This window comes from Bufo gargarizans, chromosome 1 (assembly GCF_014858855.1).
Source record: "Bufo gargarizans isolate SCDJY-AF-19 chromosome 1, ASM1485885v1, whole genome shotgun sequence".
NCBI classification, from domain to species: Eukaryota; Metazoa; Chordata; class Amphibia; order Anura; family Bufonidae; genus Bufo; species Bufo gargarizans.
In genome coordinates this window covers 122,580,801-122,604,582 of record NC_058080.1, presented here as the reverse complement: position 1 = coordinate 122,604,582, position 23,782 = coordinate 122,580,801, and the positions used below count along the sequence as shown (strand labels likewise).

The window sequence follows — 23,782 nt, the reverse complement described above, 5'->3', positions numbered from 1 at the left end:
ATACCCTGGTCACTTCCAGTAAGTCTCCATACAGGGCTGGTCTCTTTAAGGAGATTCAGCACCCTGCCTAAGCAGGATCAGTTTTGGAAATGTATAAATCTCCATTTGCCCCGGTTATGGTGAATGATCTACTGTCCTCCACCATTGCTCTTTACAGAGGCACTAGACAAGGTTGTCGCCTTTCACCCTAAAAGCTATTAAACCCTCAGCAATAAGGATTATATCCGTATATTTGGGTATCGTTATCGGCTCTCGAAGACCGTATGGCGATTATAATATATGCCGATGTTATGGCCTTGTTTATGGCCAACCTGAATGCTATCCTTACTACAGCTATGTCCCTTATTAATAGATTTGGGACCTTCTCTGGCCTCCTGATTAACTAGCAAATATCATATTTATTGCCCTTACACAGAAACAACTGTGGGTGGGCAGTGGAGGTTTGCGGTCTACAGGTAACCTTTCACTTTAAGTATTTAGGGATTATTATTTCATGGGATAACTTCTTACAGCTTATTGGACTACCTCCTAGGTAAATTTGCTCTATGCAAGTTACTTCCTCTTTCTGTAGCAAAGGATTAATTTGAAAACAATAGTCCTTTCTAAAATGTTATACGTACTGGAACACGCTGATGTTGTGGTTATTAGACGAGTCTTTACTCTTGTTCTTGACATGTACGGGTAGATCTAAACTAAAACCTGCCATGCACCAAAGATCTAAAGAGCCAGCGTGTGCCTGATTTAATTTTGTATTATTTAGCGGGACCGGTCCATTTTATATTCCCCCTCTCCCCCTCTCTCTCCCATTAGAATCTGGGGACTATAGACCTAGGTACCTGCTGCCGGTTCTCAGATTAGCTAGACAAGATTGGTTGCATTCTACAGTGGTATCTTGCTGCACCAAATATGTAGTGGTAATTCCCTTATGGTGTAACTCTGGCCTCTATCATTTAACAAAGATATCACATATTCATTTTTTGGAAATCTTTGGGATTAAGCACAGTGTCTCGCGTGTTCAACTCTACTTGTACTTTAAAAATAATTACTGAACTTACAGGGGCTGTCTCACTTTAGGAAATGGCATTTATCATGTAGAGAAAGTTACTAGAAGGCACTTACTAATGTATTCTGATTGTCCATATTGCCTCCTTTTCTGGCTAAATTAATTTCTTCATCACATTATACATTGTTTGTTTCCATAGTGACGACCACCCTGCAATCAATCAGTGGTTGCTCTGATCGCACACTATAGGAAATAGCGCCAGTCTCTCTGGTGGCAGGGACCGTGAGAGCGCGCATAGGCCAACTTTCTGTACACAATAAATGCTGTTTGCTGAAGTGAGACAACCCCTTTAAGGATTTGTTTTCGGTACCGGATAGCTAATTATTCAAATGTATTTAGTTACATCTTGTTCTTCTTTCTTAATTCCTACCCCCATTTAAATAAATCTGATCTTATGCTTTGATTGGGATACTTTGCTCACACTGTCCGAGGGATTTGGTGTCTCTCGTATACACCCATTGCTATCTGCCAAATTGCTATGAAAACCTAGTATAGCAGAATCTAAATGGGAAAGCATGGATTCCCTCTCTCGCTTTGGAGGATTGGATAATGGCGCAGCAATCTTACCTAGGAGTATCTTCTGCCGCAAATATTAATGATATAACTTTGTATTATCCGTCAGTGTTAGTTAACGCCAGTTCGTCCGTTTCTTATGGGTGGGATAACCACTAATACTTGCCATAGATGTTCTGCAGCTTGTGTGGACCTTGCCCATCTTACCTAGTTATGCCCTGTCTTTCCTTATTATATGCTACCAGGAACTTGTTAGATTATATACATATGCTATAATAATACTTAGACATCTGTACTGTATTTATGTATGGTTTTGTATTTTTATTTTCGCTTCTGTCCTTCCTCGAGGATATTTTTTTTTCTTGTATAAGTTATCTCTACGTTATTTTTGTGTTTTTAATGAAATGAGTCTACTGCCACCCATTTTGTTGTTGAGATCAGCAATATATGGGGTGTATATTTTCTGATTCCATACAATGCTGTCTTCAGAGCTGATCTGTGCCAAAGGGGCAGAGCTTATCACGGCCCATCTGCTCTCTAGCAGTCTCAGGATCCACACCCCCAGCAGGCAAGATGTCCGACATATCACTATGACATTCCAGAAATCATTACCCATTAGAGAAGACACTTGTTCTAAAAGTTTCCAATATTGTATTCAGTACATCATATTTTACATACTGACACCTACAGGAGCTTTTATGACATCCCCTAAGCAGGCTTACATTCTTCTAAGAACACTTTCTGTGGGAATTTTTTACAAGAGAGCCTGGCTTGCAATCTCCATTTTAGTTCATGCCAAAAGCATTTAAGTGAGTTGAGGTCAAGGCTCTGTGAGGGCTAGTCAAATACTTCCACACCATACTCGCCCAACCATGCCTTTATGGACCTTGCGTTGTGCAGTCATGCTAGGACAGAACAGTTATTTCCCCAAACTGTTCTCACAAAGTTGGAAGCGTACAATTGTCCAAAATGTCTTAAAGGGGTTAGCGAGTAATGTATAATGATGATCTATCCTCAGGAAAGGTCATCATTTTAAGATCGTTGGGGGTCCGAGTCCCGGCACCCCTGCCGATTAGCTATTACAGGGAGCCGCTGCGCTCACCGGAGCTCTGGTGAGCGCTGCCTGGTCCTGTCATCTCTCCAAAGCACAGTGGCTGTGCTTGGTATTGCAGCCCAGCCCCATTCACTTCAGTGGGGCTGAGCTGCAACTAGGACATGTGACTGATATACAGTGACGTCACCCGGCCTCTTCTGACAGCTGATCTGCGGGGGTCCCAGGTGTCGGAGCGCCTCTAATCTGATATTGATTACCTTCCCTGAGGATAGGTCATCAATATTTATTACCGGATCACCCCTTAATATGCTGAAGCATTGACTTCCCTTCACTGAAACTAAGGGACCTATGAAACCCCTTAAAACACCCCATAACATTATCCCTCTTCCACCGTTGTTTCTAAACGCTGGTGGAATATCTAGGAGGAATGCAGGTAAACGTTTCCTGGCATTCACAAAACCTAGGCTCCTCCATCAGACTGCAAGATAGAGGAGAGGGATTCATCACTCCAGAGTCCAGTGGTGCTTTACACCATTTCATCAGATGCTTGGTGATATATGGCTTGCGTGCAGCTGCTTGGCCATAGAAACCCATGCCATGAAGCTCTGGATGCACAGTTTGTGTGCTGATGTTAATGCCATTGTAGATATTGATTTAGCAGAGCATTGGCAACTTTTATGCACTGTGTGCCCCAGCGCTCCACGACCCCACTCTATAAAATTACATGGTCTCCACCCTGATGTTGAGTTACCGTTGTTTCTAAACGCTGATGGAATATCTAGGAGGAAGAATTATTACAAACTGACTTGTTTCAACCTAATATATTACTGTGCTGGAATTCAGTGATCTCATTTTCTCTCAAATGCTTGTAAAGGCAGACTGCATGGCTAGGAGCTGGATTTTATACACCTGTGGCAATGGGACTGAATGAAGCACCTGAATTCAGTGATTAGGAGGTGTGTCCCAATGCTTTTGTCCATATAGTGTATATTGATCTCTTAAGCTTTTGATTAACGGTTACGTTTCACACCTAGACTTTAGAAAAACACTTTATTTTTTAATTAAGAGCTGAGGTATGCTCTGCCTGTGGTGCTGCTAGTTTTCCTTCTTTGTCTTCAGTGAGGATAAAACTACATTGAAAGCTATAGACTTGGGTCTAGGAGCATTTCTATGCTAATCTATGGTAAGTTTTCTATGTGAGTTGTCATAATGCTAGAAATGAACCTGGCCTAATCCGTTATTACAGTGAGGATGATGATCTCTCTGTATATATGTGTATATAACTTATATTCACACCTTTTTAATTTTTTATTTTTAGTATGAGACCAAACCAGGAGCAATTAAAGAGGAAAAGTGCAGCCAATGCAGAACACAGTGATCGTAGACCTGTCACTGCCAAACAGAAGAGGGTGTGTGAAACCTTGTTAACCTGATTTATTTATATATTTTAGACATACCAGTCATTAAAAAAGAGGCAGCACTCCAATGTAAAGGTGATGTGACCCGCTTTATTCCCCTCTGCAACGTTTCAACTGCTCATTGCATGCTTGAGAAAGACTGCAATGAGCAGTTGAAACGTTGCAGAGGGGAATAAAGCGGGTCACATCACCTTTATATTGGAGTGCTACCCCTTTTTTTGTCACCTAGCGTTTTAGACCACTCAGATCGCATTACAGAACGTTTGCGCCCCCCCCCCCCTCCCCTCCCAAAAAAATAGTACTTCTCTTGTCTGTCCCATGTAGAGATCCTGAAAAAAGTAGTTTATAAAGTTATGGAAATTAGCGGTTGCAAGAGCCCCTCACCCTCAGATATGTGCCCAGATAACCGCTCCCCTTGCAGTCCTCTGGCCCGCCCTCCTCACCTACTTAGGCTACTTTCACACTAGCGTTTGGGTGTCTGCTTGTGAGCTCCGTTTGAAGGGGCTCACAAGCGGCCCCGAACGCATCCGTCCAGCACTAATGCATTCTGAGAGGACGCGGAGCCGCCGCTCAGCAGGCGGACACCTGAACGCTGCTTGCAGCGTTCGGGTGTCCGCCTGGCCGTGCAGAGGCGTGCGGATCCGTCCAGACTTACAATGTAAGTCAATGGGGACGGATCCGATTGAAGATGACACAATATGGCTCAATCTTCAAACTGATCCGTCCCCCATTGACTTTCAATGTAAAAGTCTGGACGGATCCGTTCAGGCTACTTTCACACTTAGAATTTTTTTTTACAATATAATGCAGACGGATCCGTTCTGAACGGAGCCACCGTCTGCATTATAGGAGCGGATCTGTCTCAGACGGATCCGCTCTGAACGCTAGTGTGAAAGTAGCCTTAGTTCTCCTCCGCTGGCTTGGAGATCTCGCACAGGCCTGTGCATGCGCACTGTTAAGATCAGTGCCTCTGACCATAGTGGGCAGAGCAGTGCGCAGGCCCAGCAGTGACCGGCACTCATGTAAGATCTCTAAGTTAGAAGAGGAGCCAGCTGAGGGGCTTGGGCACTTAAGGCCGCAACACCGCCCCCTGGGCAAAATACTTTTTCAGGATCTCTACGTGGGACAGACACAAGAGAAGTACTATTTTAATGGGGGCAAACGTTCTGTAACTCCATCTGAGCGGTCTAAGACTCTCAGAGTAGGTGACACTCCCTTTACGTTTTATTATAGTTTTTAAAATATCTGTTTTATAATCAGATAAGATTATAATGTTAAGCAGTAAATTGAATATCTTTAGTTTATTACCAGTTTCAAATATCTAACTCTGATAATACAAGCTCCCGTAAAACAAGAATTGGAAGCGTGAAGCCAGCTGTAGATTTAAATCTTGTATGCTGTGATTAAAAGAAACATGCACGTTGGGTTTAGATTTTGCTTTAGCTGCAGATTTTGGTTTTCAGACTGCAGACCCAATGCTATTAAATAATCATTTCATATTTGCCTCGAGAACTATTTTTATCAGCTTTCTGTGGTTTTTAATGCAAAATCTGTTACTTTTCATCATGTTTTTTTTTTCTCCTTTTACCAGTACTTTGGGAAAACCATAGCATTGAAAACAAAATGTAAAACTGTGATAGCAAATTTCCATAGAAGCAATTCTAGTTTCAGGGGTTATTATACACACATCTATTTCCTGGAAATTACAGATAAAAATATACATATGGACAGAAACACACACGTGACAATGAGATGATTATTATTTTTTTCCATTCTGCTTTTGATTCTTGGTTTTCCATAAATTCCTCTTTTTGTTCTGTACTCCTTGAGAATCATGTCTTCCAATTTTTGTGTATTTTTAGACTCCACAAAAGAAAGCAGTACATGTACCAGAACCAGGTCCTTCTAAGAGGCTTGGGACTCCCCGAAATGTGCGTGAAGGAGCGCAATCATCAAAACAAGCTCCAAATAGTACACCAAATAGAAGTTTGGTGAGTAACACTTCTGAGCAGGCATATTCATGATCTTTGTTCTTGTAAGGTTCTTTGGGCTAATGAATAATTATAATTGATGCCAATCTCACCTTTATTACTGTGTAACAAGACCAAAGATCGCTTAGATTTTACTCCCACTGGGTATTACTAAAAATCTTTTCATATAAAACATGTCAGAAGGTGAGGCGGTGGAGGAGAGACCCTACAGAGACCTCCACAAGTCACTAGAAGGAATAAGCTGAAGATTTCTCAACTCCTGTTACCATCTCTCCACTTGATTCTGGAGTGCTGATTTTAGGAGTCACAGTAGTTGCGTCTTTCAAGCAGTGCAGTTGCACCGTACAGATATTTCCATGTATATCTTCCATTGTTTCAGATCAGGTGTGCACATGAGCTCTTAACAAGCTCTGCCTTTGATGCCCCAATATGTAAGGCAGCTATCCTATAAGTCAACGTTCAACCCTTTTAAATAGGCTTTGAGACATGGCATAGAGTACTGGCTTAACTGAGTGAGGGGCCTAGGTCAGGATTTGGAGAGGGGAGGGTTACTACCTCTTAATGGAAAGCGCCTTAAAATGGCTTGAGGAGACTTATAGGCCATACATGCTTCTCTGGAATTCTGGAAAGAATTGATCCAAACTCTCTCACCCAGTTAAGCCAATACCCTCTGCTCTCCCCTGATGAGGGGCAATCACTCTGAAACAGCTGTCTGCAGATGAGGTGCTGGCTTAATATCAGTCATGTCTCAAGGCCTGTTTAAAGGGTTGAACATTGACTTATAGGATCTTTATAGGACTTGCTAAGAGCTGATTTACATCCCTTCTTCCCAGAATTCCAGAGAGGCATGTATGGCCTATAAGCCTCCTCCTTTCATTTAGGGCGCTCTCCGAAAGGAGAGGTTGTACCCCAAAAATTGTTTATCGTTAGAGTAAAATTAATGAATGAAGGCCATGCTTCCTCTCCACAATTTCAAGCTAACCCAGTTCACTCCAGAGATTCTGATTACTGCACTAAATTGCCTCCACTGACGGAGACCACAAAAAGAGACCCACCGTTCTGAGTTCAAGAAGTCAGACATAGTGTAGCCAGCTCCTCATATTTATTGAGAAGCATAATGGGAGCATTTGACAAATTTTGTGGTTCTAATATTTTTCGAGCGTTTGAGTTGTCACCTATAGAAAAACAGAATAACAGGTAAGACATAAGTCATATATTGGTAAAGACTATGGGGGTCATTTTATTAAGCTGAAATATTCCTAAATTAGTTGTGCCTCAATCTGCGACTTTTCCCTGCTCACTACAGGTCTGAAGTGGGTGGGGAAGGGGACGGGCCAGCAGGCCCATGTCAGTGACCATTTTCTATGCCTGTTTCAGGTGTAGAAAAAGGTCTAAATGTAAAACTGCTAGGAAGCTGTCTTACATTTAAAAGCAGTGCTGGTTGGGCTGAAGTTATAAAGAGACCGGCACCTCTTCATAACTTCGGCGATCCAACGCCAGCAATGGCGTCTAAAACAGGAACTGGGTGTACATATTTGGATTATTATAATTCTACTAGCATGTTCTTTTGCACATTTCTACTGATAATAAACTGGGCTCCGTGCCATAGTTCTCTGAATAAGGGCTCATGTACACAGCCTTTGGCCGGCCGTGGCCATATTGCGGCCCGCATACAGCGGGTCCACAATCTGGGAGATGCAGAGCGGAACCCCACGGAAGCACTTCAGAGTGCTTCCCTGGTGTTTCTGGCCGTGCCTCCGCACTGCAAAAAAGTAGTGCATGCACTACTTTTTTGTGGAACGAACGGATCACGGACCCATTCAAGCTGAATGGGTCTTAAACAAATCCCGGCCGCTGCACGGCTGTAGCCCGTCCATTGGTAACCGCAAATTGCGGTCCACAACACGTGCATGAGCCCTAAGGCTCTTTGTTTGCGAAGTGTAATTAGCTCTTAATTGTACAGCAAGTTTTCCAATTATATTTAACTTTAATAGTGTACTTTCAAGCTGCCTTTATAACCTTTTTGTATTTAATGATCAGTTTCATTTTTAACAATAATGAATCCAATAGCATCACTTTCTCACCAGGTGTCTGCCAAGAAGACAAAGACTCAAAGGAAAGAAACAAATTCTTCTAGTAAAAAGAAATCAAGAAAAGGTGAATAGTCTCGATATTTCTTTGGCCTCTAAAGTTATGGGTAATCGCACAGTTTTTTCCCTCCTAAATATAAATATATCACAATGTTGGGTCCCCTCCCCCCAACCCCACATTAGGTAATTTTATTTTATTTTTTTACATTCTGGTGCTTCACCTAACCATGGGTATATGGCCTGTTCTTCAAATACATTGTCCACATTCTATTTGAAAAAAGATTCCTGTGTCTAAATATTCCTTCCTGATGCTTAAATATGTCGCTAAGATGAATAACTATATGAATGACTTAGCCAAATTAAAAAAAATCAATAGATCAGAGTTAAAATACTAGATGACCCCTTTTAAAGGGGTTATCCGGTAATAAATATTGGTGATTTAGCCCCATGCCATGATCTGTCATCAATATCAGATTGACTGGGGTCCAAGACCCAGGATCCCCAGCGATCAGCTGTTAGAAGAGGTTAGGTGCGCAGTGACATCACATGGCCTAGTACAGCTCAGCCTCATTGAAGTGAATAGGGCTGAGCTGCCATACCAAGCACAGCCGCTGTACTTGGGAGAGATCCGGGAGCCAGCTGCGCTCACTGGATCTCCGGTGATCAGCAGCAGCTCCCCGTAACAGCTGATGATAGGTGATCATTATATATTACTGGCAACTGTTTTCTACTAACTAAATAGCCGTAACCTTTATTCACTATGTTTTATAGTTTTTTTTTTGTTTTTTTTGTTTTGTTTTTTAATACCAAGCACAAATCTGTTTATTAGCAGTTTCTAAATATCTTGCCCTGATAATGCAAGCTCCCATAAGACAAGAATTGGAAGAGTGAAGCTAGCTGTAGATTTTAATTTAGTATGCTCTCATAAAAGAAGTATGTACGTTAGGTTTAGATTTAGCTTTTGCGTGTTTTTTAGGCCACTGAATGTCTCAGTAATTCACCTCCTGCTTTTAGGTGGTAAAATGCATTTTTAATCTCAAAACTATGGCCATCTGAAGTTGCTGCAAGTATTCCTAGGTATCATGGGTGCTATGTCTGTAGGTCTGAAATCTGAGAGAATAAAAAAAAAATAATTGGGCGTGCTCTAAGACAGTAAAAAATGGGCACTGTTTTAATAAAATGGGTATTCCTTTAATTTAACTGGTTAAGAAATAAAGACAAAATTAACAGCCCGCTATGGATTTTATTTAATATGTTAAATAACATGAACACACCCTTTTATTAAAGAAGCATACTGCACTAATATGTCTATAGATCGATTAGTTGTATAATTATTTTATTTGGTTTTAGGTGAGATGGAGAAAGCCCCAGTAGACATCTGGAGCCCAGAAAATATGCCAAAGTCTGTCAAAAATGTGAGTGAGCTAGATGTTGTGCTCTTCGAAAGTGGAAAACTTATCGAGTTGTACAGGTATGCGTCAAATAAAGATTAGGGGAGGTGGGATGTGAATTGGGATATTAGACACAATGTGCGTACAGTCATGTGAAAAAATTAGGACACCCTTTGAAAGCATGTGGTTTTTTGTAACATTTTTAATAAAAGGTTATTTCATCTCCGTTTCAACAATACAGAGAGATTAAAGTAATCCGACTAAACAAAGAAAACTGAAGAAAAGTCTTTTCAAGATCTTCTGTAAATGTCATTCTACAAAAATGCCTATTCTAACTGAGGAAAAAGATAGGACACCCTTGCCCCTAATAGCGAGTGTTACCTACTTTGGCTGAAATAACTGCAGTGAGACGGTTCTTGTAGCCATCTACCAGTCTTCGACATCGGTCTGAGGAAATTTTACCCCACTCCTCAATGCAGAACTTTTTCAGCTGTGAGATGTTTGAGGGGTTTCTTGCACGTACAGCCCTTTTCAAGTCACCCCACAGCATCTCAATGGGATTCAAATCTGGACTTTGACTTGGCCATTCCAGGACTCTCCATTTCTTCTTTTTCAGCCAATCTTTGGTTGATTTACTAGTATGTTTTGGGTCATTGTCATGTTGCATGGTCCAGTTCCGCTTCAGCTTTAATTTTCTAACTGATGGTCTCACATGTTCTTCAAGCACCTTCTGATACACAGTAGAATTCATCGTGGATTCTATGATGGTGAGCTGACCAGGTCCTGCTGCAGCAAAGCAGCCCCAAACCATGACACTTCCACCTCCATGCTTCACAGTTGGTATGAGGTTCTTTTCTTGGAATGCTGTGTTTGGTTTACGCCAAACATGTCCTCTGCTGTTGTGTCCAAATAATTCAATTTTGGACTCATCTGTCCAAAGAACATTATTCCAGAAGTCCTGGTCTTTGTCAACTTTATCTCTGGCAAATGTCAGTCTGGCCTCGATGTTTCTCTTGGAAAGCAAGGGTTTCCTCCTTGCACACCTCCCATGCAAGTTAAACTTGTACAGTCTCTTTCTGATTGTAGAGGCATGTACTTCTACATCAACAGTAGCCAGAGCCTGCTGTAGTTCTCGAGATGACACTTTAGGGTTTTTGGAGACCTCTTTTAGCATCTTGCGGTCTGCTCTTGGGGTGAACTTGCTGGGGCGACCAGTCCTGGGCATGTTGGCAGTTGTTTTGAAAGCCCTCCACTTGTAGACTATCTTCCGGACAGTGGAATGGCTGATTTCAAAATCTTTTGAGATCTTTTTAAATCCCTTCCCAGACTCATAGGCTGCTACAATCTTTTTTCTGAAGTCCTCTGACAGCTCTTTTGCTCTCACCATGGTGCTCACTCTCACTTCAACAGTCAGGAGCACACCAAACTAAATGTCTGAGGTTTAAATAGGGCAAGCCTCATTCAACATGCAGAGTAACGATCTACTAATTATGTGCACCTGGTGTGATATACCTGTGTGAGATCTGAGCCAATTTAAGAGGGAATACATGTGAGGGTGTCCTATCTTTTTCCTCAGTTAGAATAGGCATTTTTGTAGAATGACATTTACAGAAGATCTTGAAAAGACTTTTCTTCAGTTTTCTTTGTTTAGTTGGATTACTTTAATCTCTCTGTATTGTTGAAACGGAGATGAAATAACCTTTTATTAAAAATGTTACAAAAAACCACATGCTTTCAAAGGGTGTCCTAATTTTTTCACATGACTGTATGTTGAGTGCATGTTGATCTACTGCTGGACTCATTACTGGATCCATGGACTTTGGACTCTATTGGTCACGAGACTCTGAGTGGGAAGGGGGGGGGAGTTGGGGGGTGAGGGGAGGGATCACCTTTGTTCTTAATATACTGTTAAAAATCAAATAAAAATATCTGATTTAAAAAAAAAAGGTTAGGGGAGGTACTAGCTTTAGTGTACCTAGAACCTGCTGTAAATGCCCTAAAATGCATTTTCTAATATAATTAATTTTTAGGGTTTTCCATGTGCTCTAGGCAACTGCCTATAGCACTTCTGTGTATGGGAGTACTGAATCCCCTTCCACCGCACTGAGCGCTGTATGGGCAGGAGCTCCATAGCACATCACTGCTCCTCTCTGTACTAGCTATGCCAGGCTTTGGCAGAGGAGCGCTGTGTTATGCTGAACTCCTACCCTGCATCTGTTGGCTCTGCTCCTCTAGACCCTGCACCATGCCCCTGTGCCCGCTCTACTAAAGCCTGGCATAGCACATTTATGCTAAGCCTTAGGAAAGCAGCGATGTGCTATGGATCTCCTTCCCGTACATCGCTCAGTGTGGTCGTAGGGGAACCATACTTCCATACAGAGCAGTGTATGAGAGTATGGATTGCAAAGGCATATAAGTACCTGAACTTCAGTTGCTTATATGGCATAGAAAACAAAAAATAAAGTATATTAGAAATAAACATTATAGGGGTTTTACAGTATTTTTTTAAATAAAGTTTATTTATAAGTTTAGGTACACTTTTTAAGAAGACCAGTTGCAATGGTCCATGAGAAAATAATATGCAAAGAGGTATCTCCCAGAGAAAGAATAGTTTTGCTAATGTCATCATTTGGAAGTGGCTTACTCTAAATTGCTGTTCAATTTTTCAACAATCTTTGGATCATGACGAGGGAAAATGGCCAAACCTTCCATCTATCTATAGTCAGTGTCAGCTGTTTTGGGGTTGTGGCACCTTATCAGTATGGAGTAAGATTCTGGCTGGCTGTGTGAGGTGTCTTGGACGCAGCTTAGGGGAGGTACGGGCTCTCCTTATGAAGACCTACTGTTCTTGGAGACTTAAAGTGCTGCATGGGAAAATAATATGCAAAGATGAGGAGCAAGTGCCCTGAAACAGCTGTCTTTTGATAGATGGTTTGGCTATTTTCCTTTGTCATTTTTTCTAGGCTTATTGAAAAGTCAAACATTGACTTTATATGGAGCCAGTTCCAATAGGGGGCACTGGTGAAATGGTCAGTAAAAAGGGTCTGTTAGATTATATAGTATAATATGCAGAATGCTGGATAAAGTGTCTGCAATTTTCTACAGAAACTCCCAACACATCCTAACAGCCAGTGACTGTTAGCGTATGTTAGGAATTATTGTTCATAACAGAGCACGCTGCAGTGTACTATACTGTATTGTGTTATAGTACACCGTTTTGAGGAATACTGCACTGTATTGAGACTTGACTAGTGTTGGGCGAGCATGCTCAGCCAAACACTATTTTCACTCGAGCATCGCGATGCTCGGCACATCGCGGTGTTTGGCCAAACACCGCGTGTGCTCATGCGCGATGCTTGAGTCTCACCCCCGCACGTTTTTTGGCTGCTATGCAGCCAATAAACGCATGCGGAAGTACTGGCACGCACTGTAATGCCGTAGCTATGTTGGTTACTGCCATTACAGTGATTGGCTGGCCGAAACGCGTCATCGGGTGCTATATAGCACCCGATGACACATGGTTCGGCTCACTGTTACGCTGGGTTCACACCTGAGCGTTTTACAGCACGTTCAAACGCGCTGTAAAACGCTCAACACATGAAAACCAATGCTTCCCTATGGCCCTGGTTTACACTCGAGCATTTTACAGCTCGTTTGAACGCGCTGTAAAACGCCCTACGCTCAAAAAAGTTCTTGAGCTTCTTTGGGGCGTTTTGTCGCGCGTTCCCGTACATAGACTTTTGGGAACGCGCGACAATGGGCGTTCGCTTGTCTCTGTATGCGCGATTGCAAACGCTGGTACAATCGCGCATACAGAGCTCTCCATCGCGAACGCTCAGGTGTGAACCCAGGGTTAGTCAGGGCAAGCTGAAGCAGAAGGGACAGATAGTGTAGGGAGAGGAATTGTGTTTTTGTTTGTTTGATTTTTCTAGGGAGTTTTGAGTGTTGAAAGGTGTTAGAGACCCAAAAGTCCTTTTAAGTCCTTTTATTTTTATCTGGCTGTGAAATATATTAGCGCAACGTGCGCTAAATTGCGTCCAATTGTTTGGGCGCTGATGACAGCGCCATTATCTGTGCTACATCTCCTGTATAATGTTAGCGCATCCTAAATATCTGACTTCCTGCGCAATAGTTTGGCCGCTGGTGACAAGGCCATTACCTGTGCTACATCTCCTATATAACGTTAGCGCATCCTAAATATCTCACATTCTGTGCAATAGTTTGTCCGCTTTTGACAGCGCCATTACCTGTGCTACATTTCCTGTATAACGTTTCTGCATCCCAAATATCTGACATTCACTGTAATTTGCGCATACACTTACAAAACCTTCGCTACTGTAAGTGTGACATACTTGCAAGCATATATACCATTTAATATGCTCAAGGTGAGCAGTAAGGGACGGGAAAGTGGCCATGCTGCTGATGGTGTGCGCAGAGGCCGTGGCCCTGGGAGCGGTGAAACTGTGCCTGCTGCCAGAGCACAAGAAACACACTCATCCATGATACCTAGCTTCATGTCCCAGTTTGCAGGGTGGCGCAGGACACCACTCTCAAAGTCAGACCAGTGCGACCAGGTGGTCAGTTGGATTGCAGCAGATAATGCTTCAAGTCGGTTAAGCACCACCCTGTCTTCCACAAAGTCCAGTCTCATTAGCCAAGAGTCTGGTCAACAGAATCCTCGCCCTGATCCTCCTCCTTCCCACCATGGAGAGATTTTGCAAACAAGTGATCCCACACTGATATTCTGAGGAGCTTTTTTCATCGCCATTCCTTGATTTGGGCCTCTCGCCAAGCCCGCTTGAAGAGGGACATGAGATCTTGTGCCCCGATTCCCAAACTCTAGAGCATTCACAGTCAGAAGAAAATGACGGTGGGGAACGGCAATTAGTGTTTCACGAGGTGGATGATGATGAGACACAGTTGTCAATAAGTGAGGTTCTTGTTAGGTCAACAAGTCAGGAGGATGACCAGAGTGATGAAGTGGAAGAGGAGGTGGTGGACACAAGCACTGACCTAACCTGGTAAGTTGGCAAGTCGACCGAGGACAGCAGTACAGAGGGGGAAGGATCCGCAGCACCGCAACAGGCTGGAAAAGGCAGTGGGGTGACAAAAGGGAGAAGGTGGGCCACACCAAACAGGCCCACAACTGTTCCCCGAAGCACCCTCGTGCGGCCAAGGGGTAGGTGTTCCGCAGTCTGGCGCTTTTTTGAGGAAAGTGTGGAGGATAAAAGAATTGTCATTTGCAACCTGTGCAGTACCAAAATGAGAAGGGGCGTGAACACTAGCAACCTCACCACCCCCAGCATGATCTGCCACATGGCATCAAAGCACCCCAATAGGTGGTCCTAATGCCTGGGTCCACAATCGGTGTCTGCGGGTCACGCCACTGCCTCCTCTTACCCTGTGTTACGTAATGGCCATTCCCCTGTCCAAGACGCAGGCCCGGATGCCTCCCGCCCTGCACCTGGACCTTCGCAAGCACAATCAGCTAGCACATCCACTTCTGTGTCCCAGCGCAGCGTACAGATGTTCATACCCCAAGCCTTTGAACGAAAGTGCAAATAAACAGCCACCCACCCACAGGCCATAGCACTAAATGTACACCTTTCCAAATTGCTGGCCCTGGGCTTGTGGACACAGAGGCTTTCTGCTGCCTGATGGCGGCGGCTGTCCCTCATTACTCAGTCCCCAGTTGCCACTATTTTTCCTGGTGTGCCATCCCCACCTTACACCAGCATGTGTCCCGTAACATCACCCATTCCCTGACCAATGCAGTTATTGGGAAGGACAACTTAACGACTGACACATGGACAAGTGCTTGTGCCCAGGGACGCTACATTTCCCTGACTGCACACTGGGTGAACCTTGTGGAGACCGGGAGCAAGTCGTACCCTGGGATGGCACAGGTGCTACCGACGCCAAGTATTGCAGGCCCTACTTCCATCAGGATTTCCGCCACCACCTACTTTAGTGGCTGCAACTCCCCCCCCCCCCCCCCCCCTTCTCTTCCACTTCCATCTCTGAATTCTCATCTTGCAGCATCAGTCAGTAGCTGGAAGCAGTGTAGCACTGCAGTGGGGAAGCGGCAACAGGCCGCACTGAAACTTATTTGCTTAGGTGACAAATAGCACACCACCGCAGAGTTGTGGCAGGGTATAAGGGACCAGACTGAGCTGTGGCTCTCGACACTCAACCCACAATCAGGCATGGTTGTGTCTGATAATGGCCGTAACTTGGTGGCGGCTTTGGAGCTCAGCAAGCTCACACACATACCATGCCTAGCCCACGTGTTAAACTTGGTGGGTCAGTGGTTTCTCAAGTCCGAAAGTCATCTCATCTACAGCTGCCGACCACTCTGGCAACGCTGCAGCAGCGCTTGCAATTGCCAGTTCACCGACTGTTGTGTGATGTGAGCACGCACTGGAACTACACGTTCCACATGTTGGCCAGGCTTTGTGAGCAGCAGAGGGCAGTAGGGGAATACCAGCTGCAACATGGTCGTCTCCTTTCCAGTCAGCTTCCGCTCTTCACAAGCGACCAGTGGGCATGGATGTCTGACCTCTGTGAGGTTTTATGCAACTTTTAGTAATCAACACAGATGGTGAGCGGCGATGCTGCTATTATCAGCGTAACATCCCACTTCTGTGTCTACTGAAACGCTCGCTGCTCACAATGGAGGACGCTTTGCATGTGGAAATGGGGGAAGACAGTACACAGGGTGATAGCCAGACCACCCTCAGTTTGTCTTCTCAGCGTGAATTTGAGGAGGAGCAGGAGACTGTTGCCTCTGCTACAGAGGGTAGTACCTATAGCTGGTTTATTCTATCTGTTCAGCATGGATGACCAGAAGAGGATCAGGAGATTGATGGTCATCCTCCCGATGAGGACAGCAAAGTCTTGTCTGTTGGGACTCTGGCACACATGGCTGACTTTGTTATGCCGCCTTTCCTGTGACCCCCATGTTATACGCATTTTGGCCAACACCGATTACTGGTTGTTCACCCTTCTCGACACCCGCTACAAAGAGAACTTCTCATCTCTAATTCCTGTGGTGGATAGGACTAGCAAAATGGTGCAATACCAGAAGGTCCTTGTGGAAAAATTGCTCCAAAAATTTCCATCTGACAACGCTGGCTGCAGAGTATGTAGTTCCATAGGCAACCGAGGATGGGAACACACAGAAGTTCCAACAGAGGCAGGGCTCTCCAAGGCCTGGGACAGTTTCCTGACACCTAGCCAGCACCCTCACCCTGATGTGCGGCCTACTGTCACAAGGAGGGAAACATTTTGGAAGATGAAGGATTACGTAGCAGACCATGTCGGCGTCCTCAATGATCCCTCTGTGCCTTACAACTATTGGGTGTCCAAGCTGGACACGTGGCACGAACTGGAGCTCTACACCTTGGAGGTGCTGGCCTGCCCTGCCGCCAGCGTTCTGTCAGAGAGGGTATTTAGTGCTGCTAGGGGCATATTAACGGATAAGCGCATCCGCCTGTCAACTGAAAAGGCACTTTAAATGTGGCTTTTATAATGTATTGAATATGCTATATTCCCATGCACCCCTTCCACCACAAAAAAGGGTATATGTTTCAATCTTCCTTTTCTCGTCCTCCTCCTCCATCATATCAACATGCTTATTAGGCTGCCCTCGCTCCTAATGTTTTAGATGGTCAGCTCAGCAGCAGGCCCTCGCTCCTAATGTTTTAGATGGTCAGCTCAGCAGCAGACCCTCACCCCTCATTTTTTAGGTGGTCTGCTCGGCAGCAGGCCCTCTCCCATAATGTTTTAGATGGTCAGATCAGCAGCAGGCCCTCGCCCCTAAAATTTTTGAGGGTCACAAGCAGGCCATAAATCATACATTTTCAAGGCTGTGTATGATGCCCTGCTTTATGTGTAATAAAGGGTGTATTGGAGTGTCTGTTCCTTGTAATTTTTGGCAGCCCTTTCACTTAGTGCATAGACTTTGAGTGTAGGAGTCCCACTACCTGAACAATTGTACCACAGTGTGAATGAGGCCCTCCTTTGTGATATACAGGTTGTATCGGAGTGCCTCTTCCTTGTAATTCTTGGCAGCACTTGCACTTTATATACAAGTAAATTTACAGGTAAGAATGTTTCCTAACAATTTTTCCTCTAAAATCAATTTTATCTTTGGTTTTGTGCGTATTATTAAATTTTAAATCAAAGTGTGAAATTATATAAAAAATAGCAGAGCCTTATATGTACAAGTATGTATTCATGTAAATAGGCAGCGTGGTGGTGCAGAGGTGGCTTTCCCCCAGGTACTCTAGTTTCTTCTCACACACCAAAGACATACTGATAGGGAATCTAGATTGTGAGAGATGCCTGTAAAGAGCGGTGGAATATGCCATATAAGAGTATTAATGCATTAGTCTTTTTTTTTTTTTTTTTTGTAGAGAAAATGTTGAAACAGACGTCTGGCAAAAGAGCAATTGATGTGTTTTTCCATAGATTTAAAGAACAGCTCTCTACAACCGTAAGTATCTGCTATGCCTTCACGTCTCCGCTCATTTGCTTAGAGATAGTGACTCCATTCGCATCACCGCACCAGTATGAAGTGCCTGTTCTGCCGCAATAGTTTTAATACATTTTTATAAGGGCTTCTTGTTTTATGCCAACTATTGATGCTAATAGATTGCTTATTGCAAGAAATCCGTACCGTAAACTGACTTGGTTCACCCTGGTAAATTTCAGATTTAGTTCTGCTGAGGCTGTGGATTTTTCAAAGTGATTAGAATTTTGATATTTAAAAAAAAAAAAAAGGAACTTGAACAAGCAGTCATCAGATTGCTCCTCTCATACTTGCACTATATACTTATGGAACCCTGCATCTTAGGGGTTAAATGTGTGCAGTCGAAGTTATTGTTGGTCGTATACATTAACCCCCAGGTGTCTGCTGTATAAAACAGCACCCAGCAGCTATGGCGCCCGTTGTGCTTGCAAGCGGGCGCCATCTTTAAAGATCTGCGCTAGGCAGGAAGAGGTTAAAGAAAAACTTTAATAAAAAAAAAAAATCAGGCGTTTGCACTTGGACTTTTTGGCCTTCAGGAGACTCTTTTGTGTGGCTCAAAACCAACATTTCTCATCACCCCAAATACACCATTCACATAGTGAAGCATGATAGTGGCAATGCCATGCTGTGGGGATGCTTTTTATTGAAAATTTTGCGAGAGATTTGAGACTGAGACAGAGGTTCTCATTCCAGCATGATATACCGCATACTGTTAAAGGGGTAGTCCTAATTAAATAAAATAAAAACTTGCACAGACCCTCAAAATGGTCTAAAAATAAATTATATTCACCCTGTTTCTCCCATGCTGATTCCTGCACTTTGCTGCAGTCCTCTCAGCTGCTGTTTGTTTTCCTGGCTGCAGTGGGGATGTTCAGTGCACACAGGTCACTGCTGCAGCCAATCACTGGTTTCAGCAGTGACGTGACGTTTTCTGTACTCCTGAAGCCAGTGATCTGGAACAGTTTTGAGTGGAAAAATGGGCAAAAATCCCAGTGTGTAAATATGCTCCACTAATAGAGACATCCCTCAGGAGACTTGCATCTTCAATTTCAACAATATGTGACTCCACAAAGCATTGATTTTCAGGGGGTCAATAGCTATGCATTAAAGTTCTCAGTTTTTTTTTTACATAATGGGGTTGTCCAGCCTTTTCTTCAGGATAGGCCATCACTAGCTGATCGGTAGAGGTCCAGCACCCCAGATCAGCTTTCGGCACTGGAAATACATTGTTCAGACAATATTGTTATTGACTGCACTTGTCACTGCATTGCTGCGCCTATTGAAAGGAAGAAGCCTGAAGAGATGTGTGCTGTCCACTACAATGTTGACGGTGCACTGTAATTCTGGTTTCAACCACAGAGCAGCAGATTGGTGGGGGTACGGGGTCCTGGATCCCTGTGGATCAGCTTAGGGATGGCCATCAGCCGATCACTGGGCTGGAAAACTATTTAACCATTGTTTGGGTCAAAAATATTTAGCATCTGCAAAGTGGCAAGGAATGTTGTGTACATCAACTGGTACAAACCCCCAAAAATCCATTTTAATTCCAGGTTGTAATGTTACAAAACAGGAAAACCACTAAAGGGGGTAAATACTTCTACAAGATGTTTCTCTATCTAATTTAACATACAAAAACAACCTGCTTTTCAACAGATTTTGGACCTACGAAATCTGAAAGATCTTAAAAGGAAAAATGCAAAGGTAAATACATATATTTTGTCTCATTACACCACATTTATGCATAAATATTAAGTTTGAGTGACGATCAAAAGTTGAACTGCACGTATGTAAAATAAAAACGGTTACATGGGTAGTCCTTTGTCACATGACTAGTATATCGTATGAAGTGTAGCATGCAGTACTGTTATTTTATTGTGTATGTAGTAGGCTTTTATCTACTTCTTTGCATTTTATTAGGTACTGTGTATACTATTTTTTACGGCAATAAAATAATGTGTACTTAAAGAGGTTATCCCAAGATTAATGTAAAAAATTAAAAACAGACCTTTCTACTGCCTCACAGGAGGCATGTCTTTTCTCCTGAGGCTCTCTATCAGCTCAGGAGGCAGTTGAAGGATGAAACTGAGCATGTGCGGCCTTCTCAGTGATCCGTCCAAAGAAATAAGAAAACGTACAAACAGCAGGTGGTGCTATACAGATACATTTCGCTGAATAACTTAGTGGCTATACAAAATGTTTAATTACATGCAATTACAAAAGTATTCAGAGCCAGGTGCTAGTTTGAAAACTGTAGCATATTTTTCGTGTGACAACCCAATTAAGTCGCTAGACAATTCCACAGTTTTATCACTTAAACCGCTTCCCGACATATGGCGGATGTCCGGTCTTGAAAGATTGCATCCCCCCGCCCATATCCCAGGCTCATTACTTGTATATTACAGTTCAGGACAGCAGGTGGCAGCACTTAACTGTAATATAGTGATTTTTATTTTTATTTTTTTTTATAGAATAATGGAGCAAATTCCATTATTTTATACAAATTGCAATCTGATGATAGCAAGTTGGAGTCCAATTGGGGACCTAACAAAAAGTAAAAAAAAAAATATTTTTTGGGAAAAAATAAAACAAATATAAAAATTGAAATCATCCCACCCCTTTCCCAAAATTCTATATTTTTTTCATCACTTCCCCAAAATGGTATTAGCAAAAACTACATATCATCCCGCAAAAAATGAGCCCTCACACATCTCCGTACAGAACTAAAAAAAAGTTATGAAGGTCAGAATACAGCAATGACAGAGAATACAGCAATGACAGGAAAAAATAATTTTTTAAAAAGGTTTTTAAAAACAAATCTGTATTAAAAACTATACATATGTGATAGGGTTGAGTAAAGTGCACTTTGGACCATAGATCCAAAGTTGCTTCGTTCAAAACGTCGCTTGATCGAGATCAATTTCCATACAGCATTCAAATGTATGGGCTGTACGGAGGTGAAATTTGTCAGCATTCAATTGTACAACTTGAAAACCGTTTTTAAAACTGCAATCGGAAGTCTGCTTCGGTACCTTACAGCTTTCAAATGAAGTTTTGAACTAAGTGACTTCAGATCTATGATCCGAAGTGCACTTTGCTCAACCCTGATATGTGGTATCGCCATAATCGTAGTGACCTGGAGAATGAAGAGCACAAGTCAGTTTTACCGCATAGTGAACGCTGTAAAACTGTTAAGGAATTGATTTACTTTTATTTTTTTATTCCACCCCATTTGGAATTTTTTTGCACTCCATTATATACAATTTTAAATGGTGGCATTAGAAGTTCAACTTGTCCCACAAAAAACAAGCCCTCATACAGCCATGTGAACGAAAAAATAAAAATTTAAAACCAGAAAATTGCTGCGTCAGGTTAGAGACTGAGCTGCTCACAAAGTTTTTGTTGCACAGCCGATTGATGTTAACAGCCTGGTCCACAGGATTACATGTAGTTTAGTGTATTCCTTTAGCCTGCCGATGAAGTCAGATATTTATTTTCTCAAATCAGTTGCGCCACAAAGTCACCATGTAGCCCAGGCCTATCTTGTACTATTGCAGGGGTCAGGTGCAAAATGGAGGCTTGAATGTTGATCTTGCCTGATCACTGGTTTGGGGTCACAAAGGGATTTTTTTTTCTTTCTATTTATAGGCTGGAATCGCACAATATTTTTGTGCAGTTTTGGAGACAAAAGCAAATAGCCCTTTAACAAACCCCATGCCCTCACACAGCGCAAAATATCCCCAGCAGATTTAATGCATGCTGCTAATATAGATCTGCAGCATGCCCTATCTGTTGTAGAAATGTCACTGCAGATTTCATTCATTGCCATGCAGGTGAAATCTATGGCTCAATCCACATCTAAATCTGCAAGTACACAAGTGCCTTTTATTGCAGATATACTGAATGTGTGAACTCACCCTAACATTTATTATGGGGCTATATCTCTTCTGTGGTCTCACCTGTCACAGCATTTCTTCCAGTTCCTCCATTATATGTCATGTTTCTAATGATTAGTGCAAAATCACGTACATGCTGGTATCGAGCACCAACTCCCCTGTGTGGACAGAGCAGATCCCGGTAGCAGACCAGACTGGAGGGGTTGTCCAGCTTGTCTCCAATGTCACTGATACAGAAAGCGGAGATCCCAAGCAAATCTGACATCACTTATGCTGCTTCAGAGCCTATAGATATTGAATACTTTGGTTTTGCAAGATTCTTTAGGTTATGTTGCCTGTGTATAGGAACCACTTGATTTATGCACAGGGATAGTTCAGATCATTTCACTACTCGTATTTTAAGAAGGGCTTATTATATCTCACAGATGCAGTCAGAAATTGGAAGAAAAAGGAAACGTTTACTTGAAGCGAAAGATGAAATCATAATGTAAGTCCTTTTATTTGCTATATTAAAATCTATGTATACATAGTGAAATGGTGTCTGTAAGAACAGCATATGATGGATATTGCCTCGTAATGACTGGCAGGTTTCCAGTTTTTTACTCGCCATGTGTCCCCATTCTGGTCATCTACAAGCAAATGCACCTATCATATTTTATCCGATTTCTTTCATCTCTTCACTTTTGTACAAGTAATAAACTGTGTGTAGTGTACAGTGCGTACTTACAAAGTAGTGAGCGGGCAATACATTGAAGCAATCAGACCAAGGATCATAAGCTGGACATACACCCTAAATTAAATGTTGGTTCAACCCGCCAATTTTGTTGGGACCGACTGACCGTCTAATTTGTCTTGGGGCCTCCCGACTCTCCTGCAGTGGCAGATGTCAGAGGAGATGAGGATCGGTGAATTGTTTTCAAAAGTCCAAAATGGAGCAGTTGTGATAAAGTAATAAAATAATATTTACATCTGTTTGATCCTGCAATCCTGCAACTGTGCTCTCCACTGCTGCAGCCATGCTGTCATATGGTGCCATATTCAACAATAAATACTTACATACTAAATAATAAACACAAACCTCATATGGATGAAAAGGCCTCGGTCTTTATTAAAATCTTGGGGGTTACATAAATCAACCAACTTTAAATCCAATATAAATACCATTCTGAATAAATAATAAAGTCCATTACTGAAATAATTTAGGTCCACCCAGAATTATGAGCGACTAAACCCCCCCCCCCCCCCCCCCCCCCAAAAAAAATAAAACAAATACCGCGACAAAATTGCAGGGCGGGCGGGACAAGCTGCTTCTTCTGCTCTTGACACGGCGACTGCACTCCGCAGGTAAGATGCCTCAATAAATAGGTGAGTTTACCACCACTCCCCACTGTTAACCAATCCAGCCACTAGCTAAAAATAGAAACCAGCCCCAGCAACTGGACAGCAACAGATTTATCCAATAGTAACGCTGACCATTGAGCCAACTGACCAATCCTGAAGCTGCCCAGCATCATACCGGCTCACTTAACCTGAGGAGAAATATTAGGAAACAAAGAGGGGGGGGGGGGGGTAGAAAACAAAACAGACCAACCATATTTCAATGGCACCATGAGGTGCAAAGCCCATTCAGGCCATGCCCCTATCAATCATACGACACATGATTACTGAGACCATTGATTGACTGCAGCAGTCGCATGGAATGTACAGTAACGTAATTGCGGCAGCCAAACAAAGCGAGACAGGATCAGAGCTGGAGGTAATGGCAGCAGCAGCTTTATAGAGATGAATGAATCTATTCTAACAAATTTCGATTAGTCTCATCAGCAGGGCTTCTTC

At 42.9% G+C, this 23,782-nt stretch overlaps 1 protein-coding gene across 1 annotated transcript in view; it reads left to right on the top strand.

Annotated features, from left to right (window-relative positions):
* Positions 1–22,432, top strand: part of CENPU (centromere protein U) — a 66,554-nt gene extending 44,122 nt beyond the window's left edge. Inside the window, exons 7-13 of the mRNA XM_044290116.1 lie at positions 3,949–4,039; positions 5,911–6,039; positions 8,127–8,196; positions 9,480–9,600; positions 17,938–18,017; positions 19,707–19,754; positions 22,372–22,432. Of these exons, the coding sequence (XP_044146051.1) occupies positions 3,949–4,039; positions 5,911–6,039; positions 8,127–8,196; positions 9,480–9,600; positions 17,938–17,977 (451 nt within the window). The 3' untranslated portion in view covers positions 17,978–18,017; positions 19,707–19,754; positions 22,372–22,432. The remainder of the gene's footprint in view (positions 1–3,948; positions 4,040–5,910; positions 6,040–8,126; positions 8,197–9,479; positions 9,601–17,937; positions 18,018–19,706; positions 19,755–22,371) is intronic.
* The last annotated feature ends 1,350 nt before the right edge of the window (positions 22,433–23,782 follow it).